Genomic DNA, 17811 nt, shown 5'->3' on the forward strand with positions numbered 1-17811 from the left:
AGCAGGAGGGCCACCGCGCGGGGCGTGCCCGCATTTGTGCCTGAGGCACGCGGCCCACCTGTGACCGCCCGTGCTTGCTTCTGCCTTGTTTGGAGCTGAGGACATGCCCATGAGACCAGCTTCAAGGCGTGGTGCACCTGGCACAGGAGCAGGGAGAAAGCGTGAAACAAACTAAGAGAACCCAACTAACGCGAACCAAGCAGTAACCTACTTTTGAGTGTTTTGTTTTTGTTTTTACAGAGTTAGAGTTCTTACATAAGAGACTGCCTTGGCTTATGCTCGAACAGGAACGTTTGTTCCATTATTTTTGGTCTCAAACTGTAGATCGTTTTAAGGTCAAAGCTTCCGTTGCTTTAAGAGCATGGAAGACGCAGTCGTTATTAATATCTATTATATGCTATGTTTACTGTTAAAGTGACCACAGACATCAGAAAGTTTAGATCCTCACACCTCCACCACTAGTGCTGATTGCTCAGGCAGCATGTGTCAGCAGTACAATTAAGATTAATATTTTCCTGGTGAAACCAATGCGCTGTAATCTAATGGCTTACACTAATCAAAAATGCGAAATGTCAAAGGCAAACTGATTCTCATTAAAGGGAAAAATCACATGTCCGGCTAGTTAAATTGAACCTGAAAGATGCCTTCAAATCAATTTCAGTGACTTCCTTTTTGTGTTCAGCAATGACTTTTGTTCCTGTTGCTTCAGAAATGGTGCAAAACAGAAATGGAGATCACTCTTGGAAGGTCTCTAAGATAGAAACTAGACTATTTTCCTTCCCCCCCCCAAAAAAAGCTACTAATTACAAAACCACAGATGTTTTTCTTCCATTCTTGGAGCACTTTGTCACCAAGTTACTCAGATTATCTTAAGCATGTTGTGAAAGATGTTCCTGAGAATTCTAGTCCCACAGATACTTTGATGAAATAACTATTATATAAGATGAGGAAAATCTGATTAAGAGCTGGGTTTCAGAATACGCACTGGTATATTAAAACCTTTAACTTCACACACTAAAGAAACTTATTACTCAAATGTGTTTGATAAGAGACTTAATTATAAAAATGGGTACTGCATGAAACTCACTTTGGGAATTACTGTTAGGATTTTTTGTCGTAAAATACTAGTAGCATATTCCACAGAAATTAAAATCACGGATGCTATGGCTTGAACGCATCCTCTGCAAAACTGAGATGTTGCCAATGTGACGATACTAAGAAGTGGGGCCGGCTGGGCATGATGGCTCAAGCATGTCATCCCAGCACTTTGGGAGGATGAGCCGAGAGGATTGCCTGAGCCGAGAGGATTGCCTGAGCCCAGAGGTTGAAGACCAGACTGGGCAACTTGGCGAGATCTCATCTCTACAATAAATCAAAAAATTAGCTGCGTATGGTTGGCGCATGCCTGTAGTTTCAGCTATTTGGAAGGCTAAGGCGGAAACATCACTTGAGCCCAGCAAGTAGAGGCTGCGGTGGCCGTAAGTATGCATTACAGCCTTAGGCAACAGAGTGAGACTCCCACTAAAAAAAAAAAAAAGGGGGGGGGCCCTTATAAAGGGGCTTGACGAGGCAGTTGGTTTTCTTTCACCTTCCGCCACATGTGGATGAGACAATAAGGTCCTCCCTAGATGCCAGCACCTTCATCTTGGACTTCTCAGCCTCCAGAAATGTGAGAAATTTCTGTTCTTTATAAATTCCTCAGTTCCAGGTATTCTATTATATTAGCACAGACTAAGATCAGTTTTCCCATTTTAAAAAAGATATAGTAAATCACAATCTCACTATTTAGGGTGGTTGTAGTTAGGGCTATAAGATCACATTGTTAACAATGTGAAGATATAACAATACGTATTATTAGATGAAGTCTGATGGCATATGACTTCGTGTTAGGATATGCTTATCTGATGAAGCAAAATGCATTTTCAGAAATAATCTTTAAATATAATCTCTAAATATCGAGCATCTGTTATATTTTATCCATTACTGTGTTTTAAGTTTTTCCTTTGGGAAGAGCAACAACATTTATGATCTCAGGAAGCTAATGTAAACCCCACGTAGCTTAGTTAGGAATTGAGTCTGGGAGTCTGCCTCTCCCCTGCACTCAACCAGTTCAAGTAGCTTCACCAGGTCAGTCCTCAGAAAGAACCGTGACATCCACGACCATGCAGTCATAATCAGGTGTTAAATCAGAGGTTCCACTCTTCATTCATTTTAGGCTTTATAAAAGGAGGCAAGAGTGAACATGACCAAAACTTAAGACCAAAACTGCTGACTGCTGTGGGAATAAAAACACTTAGCGCATCCCTATTCGAGCTCTGTTTGCTTCAGATTTTTCAGCAGTCAACTCTGGGAAACATCAAGCACTTAGTTCACTCCATATATTAAAAGTAACGTATAGGGAAAGAGCTCAATAGGAGGCTCATTTACGTCTCAGAACTGTGCCAGAATGCTGCCATTATTGCTGTGTAGAATTTCCCAGCAAAAGATTCTTTCATTAATTTCACCAAATATGCCCTTGGTTTTCACTTAGTTTGGAAAGAGAGTCAAACTGAACTGCCATTTGGGATTACATAGAATGCAGAAGACCCAATCTGGGATCCTATGTTCAAAAACAAAACTGTTCCATAATCTAAGCAACATGCCAAAGGCAACTCTCATAAGCCACTCCATATAAAACAATTGCATTTTTGGAGAGCACCATTATATCTTAAATGTCTTCAAAAATAATAACCGATTTTTATATTTGGGACGTTTGAAATCATCAATGGCTCTCAAATAGATGAATAGCCTGTGCCTATGATCCCACCCTCAGTAATGAAAGAGGGGAAACAAATTCAACATTCAAATTCAAAATTCTAGCCGGGCTTGGTGGCTCAGCCTGTAATCCCATGCCTTTGGGAGGCTGAGGTGAGTGGATTGCCTGAGCCCGCGGGTTCGAGACCCACCTGGGCAGCAAGACCTCATCTCTACAATAAATCAAAAAATCAGCCGGGCATGGTAGTGCGCACCTGTAATTCCGGCTACTTGGAAGGCTGAGGCAGAAGGATCACCGGAGCCCAGCAGTCGAGGCTGCGGTGGCCGGGAACGGCCACTGCATTCCAGTCTGGGTGACAGAGTGAGACTCCAACTCAAAAAAATAAAAAAAAATTCAAAATTCTACTTAATTTTCTTCAACAATTTTTCTTTATCCACCCTTGGGATGGAATCAAATCTCAAGATAACCTAAGAATTATAAAGAATATTCAAAGCAAAATCAGGTTAAAAAATTAATGTATTTTCAAAATGCATTTTCTTTTTTTTCCTTTTTTTTTTTTTTTGAGTTGAAGTCTCACTCCGTTGCCCAGGCTGAAGTGCAGTGGCATGCTCACAACCACCCCAGCGTCGACTTGCTGGGCTCTGGCAATGCTTCCACCTCAGCCTTCCAAGTAGCTGGAACTATAGGCACGTGCTATCACACCCGGCTAATTTTTTGATTTATTGTAGAGACGAGGTCTCACCAAGTTGCCCAGCCTGGTCTTGAACCCGCAGACTCAGGCAATTCTCTCACCTCATCCTCCCAAAGTGTAGCCTGAGCCACCGTGCCTGGCCATTTTCTTTCTTAAGAAAATTTTCCACTGCATATGTTTACAAGACTTAAGTATGGGTGAAAGTTTGTCTAGCATGCAGCAGAATGACAATTCTCCACTTTTCCTGAAAGGCCAAAAGAATGACTTAGGCTATTACTGATATTTACTATAAATATGGACCAAATTTAATGACTTAACTACTAACACTGAAATTGCTTCTAAGATGATAAGTGAGGTAAGTATTACAGAATATAAACAGAATTTTGATATTCTCTCTGATACTGGATATTCCATGAATGCCAGGGGTCCTCCCAGAAGGTAATGCAAATCTTGATTTTTTTTTTATCTGTACGGATGCCATTTTTTAGAATCTGAAATTATTTTAGGACGGTGTAATATCCCCAGTGTCAATCATCCTATGATGGTAAATGAACTAGCACCATTTCAGTGAGTTTCACAAATAGTCTAACTAAATACCCATGAACAAATCACACATGGTCAAAACAAAAATGTAATAAAAATATTTAGTGAAAAGACACATTTTAAACTCCCATTTATGGATTTTAAAAATACAAATAAAATTTTATCAACTTGATATTCAGCTTGTAACTGGCTCAATACATAGCCTTGATTTATTTCCTAAAATCATATTGCAGCATCTTTTGAAAAGTTAATGCAACTTTATACCTTCATTAACTATGTTAATAGAGGTAAATATTTAACAGTACACTCATCCCTGGGTCTCTTAAAAAAAACTGAAAAGTCTTAGTGTAAGTTTAAAATTTTAATATTTATAAATTTAAAAAATTTTACACGTGCTGAGTGGTAGCAGTGCTAACATTTTGTGACCATTAAACCACAAACTCACTGCATAGAGCTTCTTTCTTTGTACAGAGAATCAAATCACAATACCAATATTTTGCAATTTGTCATAATTGTATATGTGGTAAAAGACACCACACCAGGAAGCCTGGACTCAGGACATACTTGAGGTCAGATCCCCAGCAGGTATATAGTGCAGAGGCGATATTTAATTTCAGGCTAGGAAAATTAGCTATTAGTTTGTATCTGACAGTTCCTAATAGCTAAGAGGCCAAAGAATGCAGACTGAAAAAGAAAACAAAACCTCTCCTCGACTGGGAAAGCCTGGGAATAAGAGGGGAGGAGCAAGCTTCAGGGGAGGCGGGGTGAAGAGGAGAGCCTTGGGGGCGGTGGGGGGGGGGAGGAGAGGCAGTCCACGCCTCCCAGCTGGGAGCAAGAAACCACCACAGCAGCTGGGAGCACTCCAGTCCACAAAAACTTCCACATGGAACACTGGAGGCCAGACACCCATTTGTTCATTCATCCTCTTTAAAACAGAATGAATGTCCATTATTAAGCGTATATCTTTACCTGAACCAAATATATTCTTTGGCTAACTATGACATGGGTTCTCATTAAAATCAATCAGACATACTTCACATTTCTTGCATTTAAATTAAAATATGTTTAAAGTTAAACCTGAACCATGGCACATCAATCTGAGCTCAGCAATATGCCTAATTTTGACATTTTTAAAGTTTAGAAAATCAATTATTAAGGAATTATTAAATGCAGTGTTTTCAGAACATAGTTACCAAGTCAGAGAATATTCACTTACATTTTAAAATAATTTAAAACATTATTGTGATATCCTCAAGTCAACTATGTTGTTTTGTGGAAAAACTGACAGAAAATTATAATGTTAAACCTCATATCCAAATCAGTTCCTTATTCTCTGGTTTAAGGAAAATTTTAAAAACCCTAGGAAGTACTGAGGTTCCTGATGACTTAAAAGGTTAACATTTTATTCAGGAGCCAATAGCAACAATGCACTGTCAGAGACAGCTAACTTAGTAATGTCTAATGACAACCACCTCTAACAACAGAGGCGGCGAAGAGATACAAATTATAACAGAGAAAAATAGTATTTCAGGGCTCAACTGACACTAGGAGACTTAAACTTGAAATCTTCAAAACTGACAGCCAGTTCCTTTCAATTCTTGAGGGGTTCACAGAATTATTAACAGAAATCGGAAACATGGTGGTATTAGAACTATAAGGATTTGATACTTTTGGTATATAAAAGATCAAAGACAGTAAGGGAGGTGTTAAATAATGCTGACTGGGGGTGATTAGATAGATGCTTGGTTCTGAAATGAAAACTGTGGGGAAAAAAGTAACCATTTCATCTGAACAGAGTAATGTAATAGAATTAGATACAGAGTTTACAATGAAATAAGACTGACTTCTTAAAGTTAGTTTGAAAAAAGTTGCAAGCTTGTTTACATAAAATGTCATACTTTATACTAGACAAAACTCAATGCAGTGATGTTAACATGCCGTTGTCTTTCAGCAGATGAAGAGACAGCCAGGCTTAAAGACCCAAATAACTGTGGGAAAGGACACTGTCAAATACTAGTCAAGTAGTTCTACCAAAGCAGCCACCCATCCAGCACAAGGACCATAAAAGTAAACCAACCCTTTTAAGGGAGCAACAGGTACACTATTACAGGTGCTGTTGCATGAATACAAACTGTGAAAATACAAAGTCTTCATTGATTGTGGGAAACAAATGAGTCAAGGAAAACGAGAAATAAGCAAAGGATGTGTGGAAAACTATAGGTGCTGAAGGATACTTCGTGAACAGCAGAAACGTAAAACACAAACTCTAGAAATCAGGTAATTGACAGTTGTCCCTTTAACATATATAAAAGAGGGTACAGATAACTTTTTTAAAAAAATGTTTTGACAACTGTCGGTTTTAATAGAAAAAATCAATTTACTAGAATTAAGCCAGTGTTCTTGATACCCACCAGGCCAAGAGCATTAAAACAAAACAAGATCTGAAAAGTTAATAAACAGCTAAAGACAAAACTGGCAAAATGAAACAAAAGGCAACTCGGACTAGACACATATCCAATCAGTCAGGCAAGTGTATTCACGAACACCCTGAACAGTCTAGTCGTTGTAATCCGGTGGCATCCCCACCACCCATAGTGGCGGTGGCTTTCCCCAGCCTAGGCTGCCACTAATCAACATTCTGGTGGTCACTTAAGTATGATTTGGTCCAATCTGAAGTAAATCTTGTTTTAATTAGAACTGGTCTAAAGAAATTGCGATATCGTAATAGGATCTGGGCAGATATAACAAATATATTCCCACCTGGATAACAGTTATTAAATAAGATGCCTTTTATTTAGCAAGGCATTCCTTTCCTAATCATCTTTATTTTTAATCACTTGATTATGGTTTTGTCATGGCCAGGAGACAGATCCAGTCAGTTGTATGGTTCAGAGCCCTTTGGTAGAGGGACTATGCTTATCACACACATATACACACACACAAATCACATAACTCACAACCACCCAGAAAGTCTGAGGGAGCTGGGAAACACAAAACACCAAAAACAATGCAAAACAAATGGATCACTGCTGCATGTCACTTCAAGTTCTTTAAGAAAAAATCTAAAAGTACTGTAAATGCATCATTGAAAGCATTGTTTAAAATACAAAAACGTGTATTTCATGAAGAGTGATATTAGTTTACTTCCTAGCAGTCTTTTAAGATGTTTTTGCTCCCTCTTAATTGCTACTCAACAGTGATCAAAATAAGAGAATGTTCTTCAAAAAACCACAGCCCTAGGCCTTGAATTCACTCATGCCTAATATCACATGCATGGGTAGGATGTCATCTAGCTGTACCAGTCTTGTTAACCTTAATCGTCAACAGCACAGAGTTGCACACAGCTTTGCATAGCCTCATGTATGAAGACACATGTGCTCTCTGCAGTCCAGATATGAGACTGCATGTGCAGGATGGATCAACAGATGGGTGTTGGGAACCACGGAAGGAGGTGTCAGAGCACCAGTGCCGCAGTCCTCTCCCCACACTATGGGGTGTGGGTCTGGCATTGCAGTGGGCGCAGTTTCCTATGCCTACTGTCTACCAATCACATTTCATGTCCATAATTTAAGCTGGCACAGAATTAGGGAGCATGGCAGCAATATAAAAACCTTGATGAGAAAGGCAGACTAGAGGACCTCACAAGGATTTTTAATCTCTGGAGTTAAGCTCACGTGGCTCCCACGATGCAAGGGAACAACCACTCGCATAATCATTGTCCCTAGAGCCCAACGTGCAACAGTCTGTGTGAACCAGTAATCACAGTCTCTAAAACAGTTATTGCTTAAGCAAGCCATTTAGAGTAGATATGTGCTACGTGGCTGGATAGAAACACTTAGGTTAGACTGCACAGGAATGGGCCTTTCATTCCACTTAGAAACCTCCATAAATACATCATCAAGAGGGGCAGCAGGTCCACAGCAGCTCACACCCTGAACCAACTCTGAAGCATCAAGACTTGATTTCCTACTCAAACAAATCTGCTGGGGATTTGTTTTATTTTGTTTGTATTTTCCTTTTAAAATTAAGGCAATGAAATGGCTACGGTTCCTAAAGTCATTTTTATGGAAGAAAAATATACGTGTATTTTCCTCCTCAAGTGCAGGCATCAGAGTATGATGAGAGACTTGTATCACACAAAATCTGCAACACAGGGTTGATGAGACAGAGAGAGAGACGAAGAAGAAGGGGGGGCGAGAGGAGAGAGAGAGAGAGAGAGAGGGACGGGGGGGAGAGGGGGAGAGAGAGGGGAAGAGAGAGAGAGAGAGAGAGAGAGAGAGAGAGACACACACAGACACTAAAAAAAGGTATAATTCCTGCTGAATCACAGACCTAATCATCAAAGGGAAGAGGAGCCAGAAAGCACAAAACTGCTTAAGAATTTTCAATGTCTTTTCTTACATTAATTAAGTGTTTGGGGATATGGAAGGGAGGAGCTTATTAAGGTGAAGATTCTAGGGTCCAATGACAGAAATTCTGACCTGAAGGTCTACAGTTGAACCCAAGCATCTACCTTTCCAACCAGCTCCGAGTGACGCAGGTGATCTACGGACAACATTTTGAGAAACATTGCCTAGCATATATCCACCTAATATTTAATGACAAAAACGCTAAACTTTGGCTAGCTACCTATGTTTTGATAAAAGGGGAAAAGGCACTGCATATGTATTTAATGGTGCCCATATCTGTTTGCACATATATGGAATTTCAATTTGAAAATTTTAAACCACCATTCAAAATCTAGAAGACAAACACGTGACAGATTGTGGTTAACACCTAACGGCAGGAGCTGAGGTGAAGCTGACCTCTCCTGTTTCATGGCATTACAGACACGTCAAAGCTTCAGGCTCCCCAGAGTCCAAGATGGCCCAGCAAACTGAGGACCAGGCCGAGACCCAAGTCAACTTTCAGCAGCTCAGTGCACTCTGCAGAAAGGATCTCTCTTAAGCATGAAGTTGTGTTGTTTATTTTACACAAAGGAGACCGCCAACATTTGCCATAAATTCTTCTAGACTCTTGAGAAAGGCCATCTTCTGCTTCCGGTCCAGAGTAGGAGGAGTGCTGCTCGCCGTGAGCTTGTTGAAGGCATCTGCTAATCTCTGGTAAATCACCGGGTCTTGTTGGCTGGACAGTAGTGTTTCGACCAGCTCCGAATACTCAGCCTGTTAAAGAGACAAGGGACTGTAAGAACGTCACACAAAGAGACCATGTAGCAACTGGATGCTCTAAAAGGCAGGAGCTGGCCATCCTCCTGAGTTAACATTCACTCTGTGCTGACTTGAGGAATGGACTACTCTGCTGACAGGAACTCACGGATCATTTACAGCAACGCCCCGAAAAGAGACAGATCCTGTTTATATCCCTAACTCAGAGATGAAAGCTTTGACAATCTGTGAGGTGAAGTGGCCCGTCTAAGATCCCTCACCCTGAGCAAGAGTCCAGGTAGTTTGGCTCCAGCACCCATGTGATGATCAATTTTGTGTGTGGCCTCATCTGTGCTTTCTAAGCACATCATTCATATCTGTTTTGTGTTTTACACATGACCTAAGTCAGGAACTTGAACCGCTTCTCGGAGGCTTACAGAGCTATCCTGTCTGCCAGTGCTGAGGACAGCAGACGGACACAGGGACAGGAGGAGGGGGAGGGAAGCAGTGCTTCGGAGCATGCTCAGCAAGGCCTGGATGCGCCAAGAGCTCCAAGCCAGCACGGCCCCCAGCGGCTCCCGGACAGGAATGGGGGAGGGGCTCTATTTTTAATACCCTCTTTTATAAAGTCCTATGCAGAGGTGTGGGAGTGAGTGCGAGCTTAAGGGAAACTCAACCAAGATAGAGAGAAGCTCTCCTAAATAAGCTAGACCGCCACTGTCTTGCATTAGCTTCTGGGGTATCAAAATAGACCGAAGTAGTGAAGCCAAAAGTGAATTCTATCTGGAAAAGAGGAGAAAGGAACAGCAACCCAATGCCCGGTCACAGGCATGGAGCTGCATGGCTGCCCTCACTGGCCTAGCCAAGGGACAGGCCTGCTCACAAGGGGGGCCACGCCTAATCGCCAGTCATGCCCCTTCCCACAAACGATGGCAGTGCCTCCAGGGCTGGCCAGCAGGGTCTCGCCACACCAGCCACTCCTACGTCCCTGCTCTCTTCCACAGTGTGTACATATGACACAGACAGGGGAGGGGGCAATCCAAACGTAGTGGTTCAAACATGTGGGCACAAGAAGCCTTCCTAGGAAGCAAGAAGGAACTCACATGGCAGGGCAAGGCCACAGACCCCAGAGCAGGCGCTGTCTGTGGGACACGGCCACCTGCAGTGGAGTCCACAGCCGGTGCAGGAAGTCTGCAGGAAGGGGGTCTTCAGGAAGTATGGAAGACCTCTCCAAAACCCTATCTTCCTCAAAAAGGGAAATAAAATGCCAACACTGCCCTTGCCAAACACTCAGCCACGCCAGGAAATTCCATGTGCAAGGAAGAGGGGGATGGAAACTGAGGCGGCAAATGATCCAATATGGTTGTTCCCATGCACTCGACATGCCTGTGCTCGCAAAACACAGTTGCTCTTCTGTGACATTAGCCCCGTTATCAGGGAAGGGGATCAACAAAACAAAATGAAATAACATGCTGTTTTTCACAACATGAAGCATATCGTCTTCTGTACTTCCTGAAGGCAGACTCCTCATCCCCAATCTTATCCATCTTGCCTTGCAAAACTGTGAGTTCCTCCAGGACAGAAGCCACCATCACTCACGGGCATATTCCTGGTTCCTAGCACAGTTGTTGAAGGACAGGCTTTGGGGCTGTGATTATTGCAAAAGATGGTTCATGATGGCGGAAGGGAAAACTAAATGCTTTTGAACTGACAACTGTCAGATAAACACGAAATAAAAAGCACTAATAAGAAAGCTAAGAAACAATGCATCACGAAATGGAATTTACAGTTCCTGCAAGAAATAGGGCATCAGTGACCCACCACCTATCTGAGTCCTCTCTTTGCAAGATGGAATGAGAAGAGTGTCCTGAAGATAACGTGTCTAGTACCTGGTGCAAACACGCCAACGTGTAGAAAGCTTCACCGGCCGCAGTGGTCATCTCTGTGTTGTGCTTTTGTAAAACCAGCATATCAAAAACCAGCTGAAATCACATAATAAGACTTCCAAATAAAAATACACGATGATCCTATAATCCTCCAGACCCTCCCAAAACCAAAAAAGAAAGGGAGGACTGGTTGTTATTCTATTTATTAAACCAATCTGAAATTAGAGAAAATAGTTTTTAAAACACCCAAGGATAACTTACAGATATTGCTACTTGCTGTGGTATCTGAATAATCAAATGATCAAATTTCCCATTACATTTACCACATTAGTTTTCAAGAATAAAGAGAGAAAAAGTGGATGAGAATGGATCCATGAACAGTTGATCTCCAGAACACACAGCAAACAGAAGAAAGTCACTTACCTCCTCCTCTGGGGCAGAATGGTGGTGTTCCTGAACTTGAATACAGAGACTGCACCCCTCGAGGCGGATGCTTTATCCACCTGTCACTCTAGCAGCTTACCTTAAGGAAGTGCCGTGTTGCCAGGAAGAGCGGTGAGTCTGCTTCATGTGCTTTTGCGCACTGTTCAGCCAACGGTGTCAAGGCCTCCAGGCAGAGCTGGCATACTTCCGAACTCATCCTGATCACCCAGGTCAAAGAACACACTGGCTGGATATGCTCGACTTAAAGGGTCAGGACACTACAGCTAGAAATCTAGCAGATGACTCCTTCCAGAAAGGAACACACCCCGGTGCGGAGACTCACAGGCAACACCTTTCTGGCTGCATGAGGAAAGAAGGCTCTGGGTCTCCTAGATGACCTGTAAGGGTTCTGGGTTTGAGTCTGGTGACTTGGAGCTTGTTTCTGCTTATGATGTCTACGACTACTTAGAAAGTCTTATTACTCTCCGGGAGTAATCAGGGAGCCAAGACAAGAGCCCCAGCAACAGCACATGACACGACCAGCTGCGGCCCTAGCCAAGGAGTGACGTTGGGACCAGGGACCAAGTGCCTCAGGGCTCTGAGAGAGGAGGCCAGGATGCGGCAAACCAACAAAAGAAACACAGACTTGGAGCGCACTGGGAGGAGACACTTTTTGGAGATATGAAACAACCACAAAGAAGAAAACTGCAAATTTAAAAAGCATTTCTTGAAGGTCTTTTCTCCCAAGTGACAATGCTATTCATTTAAAGGATATGACGTCATTCCTAGTTCTAGGGAGTACATCAGACTTTTGAACAGATCCTCAGGAAGCTGTGGTATTTTTTCAGGAAAAATCTCACAGATAAATGTGATTAATTTGTAGTACTGATTACAAAGGGTTGGAAACTGAAAAAGAAATATGACATATTTAGATACTCAACAGCATCTAATTTTTATTTTCATAAATGTAATAAAAGTAACTGACAAATTTCTAAGTATGATTTCTTTAACACACATACAAGATATAGAAAACATAAAGACCTAAGTACATGTGAAAACAGATTACGATAAAAGGTACGTTCTAGTAACCACTATGGAAGAAACAGACAATAGAAATAATTACCTTCTAGATAGTTAGTAAGAGCTACAGCCAATTCCATATACTCTATGTTTACCTTTAAAAAGTAAACAAGGCAGCCATATCTAAAAGTATTAAAGGACCCAGGAATAAAACCTCTTTTTAAATGTCTTTATATTTACTCAAGCATGTTGAAGAACAGAAGAAGATGACACAAGCTATTGAGAGTATGCCTAGAGCCAAGTGTGCATCTGCTCCGCTTCTCAAAGCTCCTTCTAGTGGGACGGTTCTAGAGGGGAGGTAAAAGCAGGCTGTCCGGCTTAACTGCAGTTAAGAAAACACACGCCTGAATTCAGAGCTGACCATACGCGATTATCTCCTGGGTGCTGCCTGAACACTGGGCTCATGGCGGTCAGCACTGCTTCCAGGAGCTGGAGGCATTCTCCAGAGGGACACCCGTGAGACCTGCTCTGCTGGTGCCTGGCGGCACTCCTGCTCTGATGCCCGCCTTCCTGGCGCTGTCGTTCTCCACACAATCTCAACTCTTTTCTACTCCCTGTCCCCTTCACCCTCATCTCATGCTTGTGTGCACACACACACGCACCCTATCTCCTTCTCCATCCATGCACTCGTCCCCATGCTTATCCCCAATGACAATTCATAACAGAGCCCTCGCCTCCCCTGTGGTGCTTATGGGAGGAAGAAAAAGGCAGCCTCACCACCACCACACTCTCAGTGTTGACTGGTGAAACCAAGGCACAGTGAAGCTGGAACATGCAAAAATGTCCAAACTGCATTAGTCTTAGTTTCTTACCATCCCATTTTTACGTACAGTAGCATGGAAAATGCCTTCCTCTACACTCAATCCATCAACCAGAGAATGATATTCAAAAGAATCAGAGGAACATGCTTATACATACGACTAACTTTATTCCCTTCAAGACAGTTGATGAGGGAATCAAAACTGCTAACAGAACTCAAGTTTCTGAAAGGGCAGGTGTTTTTTTCTGTCACACTCCCTGACAAAATGAATCACTGATGTATCAGGGCACGCAGGACTCTGGGGCAGGAACAGAGGACTGAGTGAGGGCCCGTGTTACTGAGAAGCACGCACAAGTAACCACAACAGAAATGTTATTTTCATGTGCACTTAACAGACAGAACTCCTTAATTGATCAGAGATCTCTTCTCATCTAAGATACCTTTGAACCTTGAGCACATAGAGCTTTATGTCCAAACTTGCTCTTTCAGTACCTTCAGAAGATCTTGTGACATCAAAGGCAGAATCAGGTTGACTCCATATAAAACAACGTCTGCTGCTGACACAGATCTGTTTGCTGCTTGGCCCGGCTCATGTCCTCGAAATACTTCATCTACCAAAATAAGAGGATGCGGTCTATGGCTGTAACATCAATACATTGCCAAGGCTCCAATGCTACCCTTATGAAATGAAAATACACCCAAGCCCTGGGCCATCCTTTGCACTGAATCTGTTAGGGGATGTGAGTGCTCCATGCTGCATGCAGTACTGGGGAGGGCTGGGGACAGGGGAGAGTCTAGAAATAAAAGCACCATGAATGCTTGGCCGATGTTCTAAAACATGAACTCTGCTGACATGCTACCCATACAACATCAACTGGACCTCAAGTGTGGGAAACATAGATACTAAAACGTTACATAAAAAAGAAAGCAGCTTAAAAATAAAGCAATCACCAAGTTCTCATTCTCAGTACATGTGACTGAATCTACATACAAAGTCATGAGAATACAAGGCCCGAGTAGGTGAAAGGGCAGCACCTATAAACATTTAACAAGCCTTGAGTCCAGCGAAAAATAGTTCCTTCCAACTATGCACCAGGCAAGGCGAATTCCTAAAAGCGTGATTCATTCATTACAGTTGATTTCTAAGTGATGATACTTTACTGCTGGTAAGGAGATAATGTGAGGGTTGCCCTCAAAAGGAACATATTCAGACCCTTTGGAGCATTCTATCTACCAAGAATATCATCAGAAATTCAGACGGTGGCTTGTTCAGAGACATGACCATTGCATTACCATTTATAAGAGAAGCAATATGAATACTCCAGACGTCCAATATTAAGAGATACAGGTTAAATTCTGAAACATGGAATACTACATAGTCATTTAAAATGTCATGAAAAATTTTAATTGCGCAAAAATAACCAAAAAGGAAATTCTCAAAGTGCAATATATAGTTGACTCTGTATGGTATCAAAAAGTATAGGTGACATTTCTGTCTCTGTACTGAAGATTTTTTCTACTAAGAGCATATTTCTTTTAAAACAATAAAGATACCGCAGGGAGATGTTACTCCTTAACAACCACCTTTTCAGCATCATTCTGAGCTGCTCCCCAGGAGCCTCTCCCAAAGGAGGAGCGGTGAGCCTTCTCTGCACATAGCCACTCGGAGAGGAGCCAGGTGTGGAGCTGGCCGCCCACTCCAGGTGTCCCTGCCCCCACACAGGCCTCAGGGCCTGCACAGGCTGTGCTGGGCCATAGGAAGTGTCTCCTGAGCACCTGCTCTGCTAGGGTCACAGCGCGGCTCAGGATGCCGCATCATGGAAGGGGGCCCAGGCAGGTTGCCAGTATGCTTGTAATAGCTCACCTAGTGTTTCCATTTTGTTCTATAATACTTAATTTATCTTATATGTTATACTGGCTCACTGTTATCTTTTTTAAAAAAATAAAACATTATCTTCCTTTTCACCATCTATTAATATTTTATCAGGTAATTTTGCTTCCTTATCATTTTTTTTCTTCTCAATTTCCATCCCATGTACCCTTACTCTTTTTATTAACCCTGAGCATTTTAGCATCAATTCTTCTCATAACCTTTCATTATGACTTTAATCTTTTCCCTGCTTTAATTTTGAAACTCTGCCACCTGCTCTGTGTTACTGTCCGCTCTACAGCTTCTTCTGAGGGTAGCCTACAGGGGGAAGGGCAACTGTACATGACTTGGGAGAGGCATTTTCAGATGCCCCTCATGGCTCTCCCGCCTGTTCTGTGCAAGTGACCCCAGACACATCACCCTCACCAGGCCTGGCAAACTCCCTGGAGTCCACCCAGTGATCCCTGGACTGGCGGTATGAGTTCTACTCGACGCAGACAGGTGGCAAAATGTCAGCACAAAGGAAGAGCCCAGGAAGGTTGGCAAGGGAGGGCCCTCCCTCGGACCTAGCTAGGAGACAGGGAGGCAGGAAGGTGGTTCTGATTCCCGAGGAAGCCCGAAGGGAGGAAGGGTAGATTGCAAGCTGGCCAGCATCTGCCACACTCTCTCTTGATGTTTACTCCACCATAACCCCTCTCTTTTCACAGGATTTGAAGATCTTCTGGTAATGAGTACTGCCCCCCTCCATTATAAGCCCATCGGTACTGGGATTTACTGTAGTACTTAAGTAGACAGGAAACACAATCACATTATTTCAGGAAAATCATTCTGAAAGCAATGCATAGGATTACTCTCCAGATCTGGCAGTACATCAGGAACATGGAGAAAACTGTTAAAGTACAGATATCTAGAGTTAGTGAGTCTGGATTGGGGCTGCAGTGTTTCAGACACAGAACAAGGATCCAAGAAAATGCTGATACGATTACTATTTCTAGAAATGAGAAATCTGAAACAATGATTTATAGGGTAATCATGACAGTAAAGTCATCTAAATGCACATATGTCCTAGCTCTGGGTCTCCCGCAAGAGTCACAGATTCCTCAGGATACAGGGTTCTTAACCTGGGTTCCTGATACCCTTGGGAAGTTGGTGGAAGCGCTTCTAAGAGTCCATGAACCAATGAATGCTGTCTGGGTAGCTCTGCGGGCTAGTGTAATGGACACTCTTCAAGGGAAAGGCACATGTGAACCAGAGGAGGGCAAGAGCTCCTGGGATAAGAAACACAGACCTCAAGGAGCCGGGCGAGGCCCGGCCTTGACACAGTGGACCGGATTCACCGGGAGCAGCTTGAACAAGGCCTTCATACCTTCTACCCGGTGCCACATCTACACTGTGATAATGATGGTGCCAGCACAGAGCAGACCCTGGAAAAACCATGGTCCAATAAAGGAAGCAGAGAACAAATACCTCCAGGGTTGGGAGCAGCGAGTCCAGAGGGAAGTCGCAGCATGACCTAGAAAAAGAACCCAGCAAGGACAAGGGCACGCCCACTAGCACGAATGTCTGCACATGGTACCAGAGCACGTGGGACATGGGAGCCTCTTACTTACAAACGGGATCTGTGCTGTTGAAGGCAGGCTGGCAGTGGGTAAGAGATAATACAGTACTGCATGGCACTGAAAACCACACAAGGAAACGAGGTCCAGCTGGCTGGTTGGGCTCTTGCTGTAACAATAGCTGTCCTTCACACATCAGATAGGTATGTATCATCACACCCATCTCACCAGTCAGCAGAGGCACGGAAGGCCAGGCAGCTCCCCACGCCCACCAGGTCAGGTCTCCAGAGGGCAGCCTGTCAAAAAGAGCCCTGGGCTTCCCCCAGCAGGGTTTTCCAAACTGTACTGCGGAAAATCCTAGTCAATATGAAAGAATGACTAGTCAACAAAGCACAACTCTGAAATCTGCAGTCATATGCTGGGATTGGAACCCCAGTCCTGCAGCTCACTGGCTAAACATCTGTGGGCACTTACTTCACCTCTGTGTTTCCTCATCTGTAAAGGAGAATAACGATGGCATCTACTTCATGTCATTGTGAGAAGTTAGAGCAGCACGTGTCACTTCATAAGCTCTCAGAAGGTGGAGACACTATCACTATCCTTCCTGTATGAGGAAAGCCAAGCAGCTGGGGGTGTTGGCCCCACTCTCACCTCCACCCCAGGGATCTTTTTCCAGTTGTTTTGTGAACTCAGCTTCCTCACGGGATTTCACTTAAAGAAGACCATCCTCTCTGCTTTACTATAAATGGCAATAACAACAAAGTTTAAAAACCATCTCAAAAAATCAAAACCCATCACACGACACTTTACCTGTGTCGCTGAAGTCTATGAACTCCTTGGACAGTAAGTTGGTGAGGAGCTCCATGATAAGAAGCAGGTCCTGGTACTGCTCTTCCTCCGCAGTCACATCTATTCTCTGTCTCCCTAAATTATTCTTAGAATATACTTGCAGCAAAGTGAGGCAGGCTTCATACAAGTTCATAGCTTTGGACTGCAAGGACATATGCAAAAGTTATGCTACTTGGTACAATCTAGCTGGGACACAACTATTAAGTCAATTTTATTTTTTTATTTTTTATTTTTTGAGTTGAATTTTCACTCTG

General features: G+C 42.9%; 1 protein-coding gene across 1 annotated transcript in view; it reads right to left on the bottom strand.

Moving 5' to 3' along the window:
* Positions 1–8563: 8563 nt before the first annotated feature.
* XPO4 (exportin 4) overlaps positions 8564–17811 on the bottom strand; it is a 73727-nt gene continuing 64479 nt past the window's right edge. Inside the window, exons 17-22 of the mRNA XM_008067988.2 lie at positions 17519–17699; positions 13775–13893; positions 12221–12348; positions 11543–11660; positions 11023–11115; positions 8564–9151 (exon numbers count right to left, since the gene is read on the bottom strand). Coding sequence (XP_008066179.1) covers positions 8954–9151; positions 11023–11115; positions 11543–11660; positions 12221–12348; positions 13775–13893; positions 17519–17699 — 837 coding nt within the window. The 3' untranslated portion in view covers positions 8564–8953. The remainder of the gene's footprint in view (positions 9152–11022; positions 11116–11542; positions 11661–12220; positions 12349–13774; positions 13894–17518; positions 17700–17811) is intronic.

Source organism: Carlito syrichta, unplaced genomic scaffold (assembly GCF_000164805.1).
Source record: "Carlito syrichta isolate Samal-C Ts95f unplaced genomic scaffold, Tarsius_syrichta-2.0.1 Scaffold309850, whole genome shotgun sequence".
Lineage (NCBI taxonomy): Eukaryota > Metazoa > Chordata > Mammalia > Primates > Tarsiidae > Carlito > Carlito syrichta.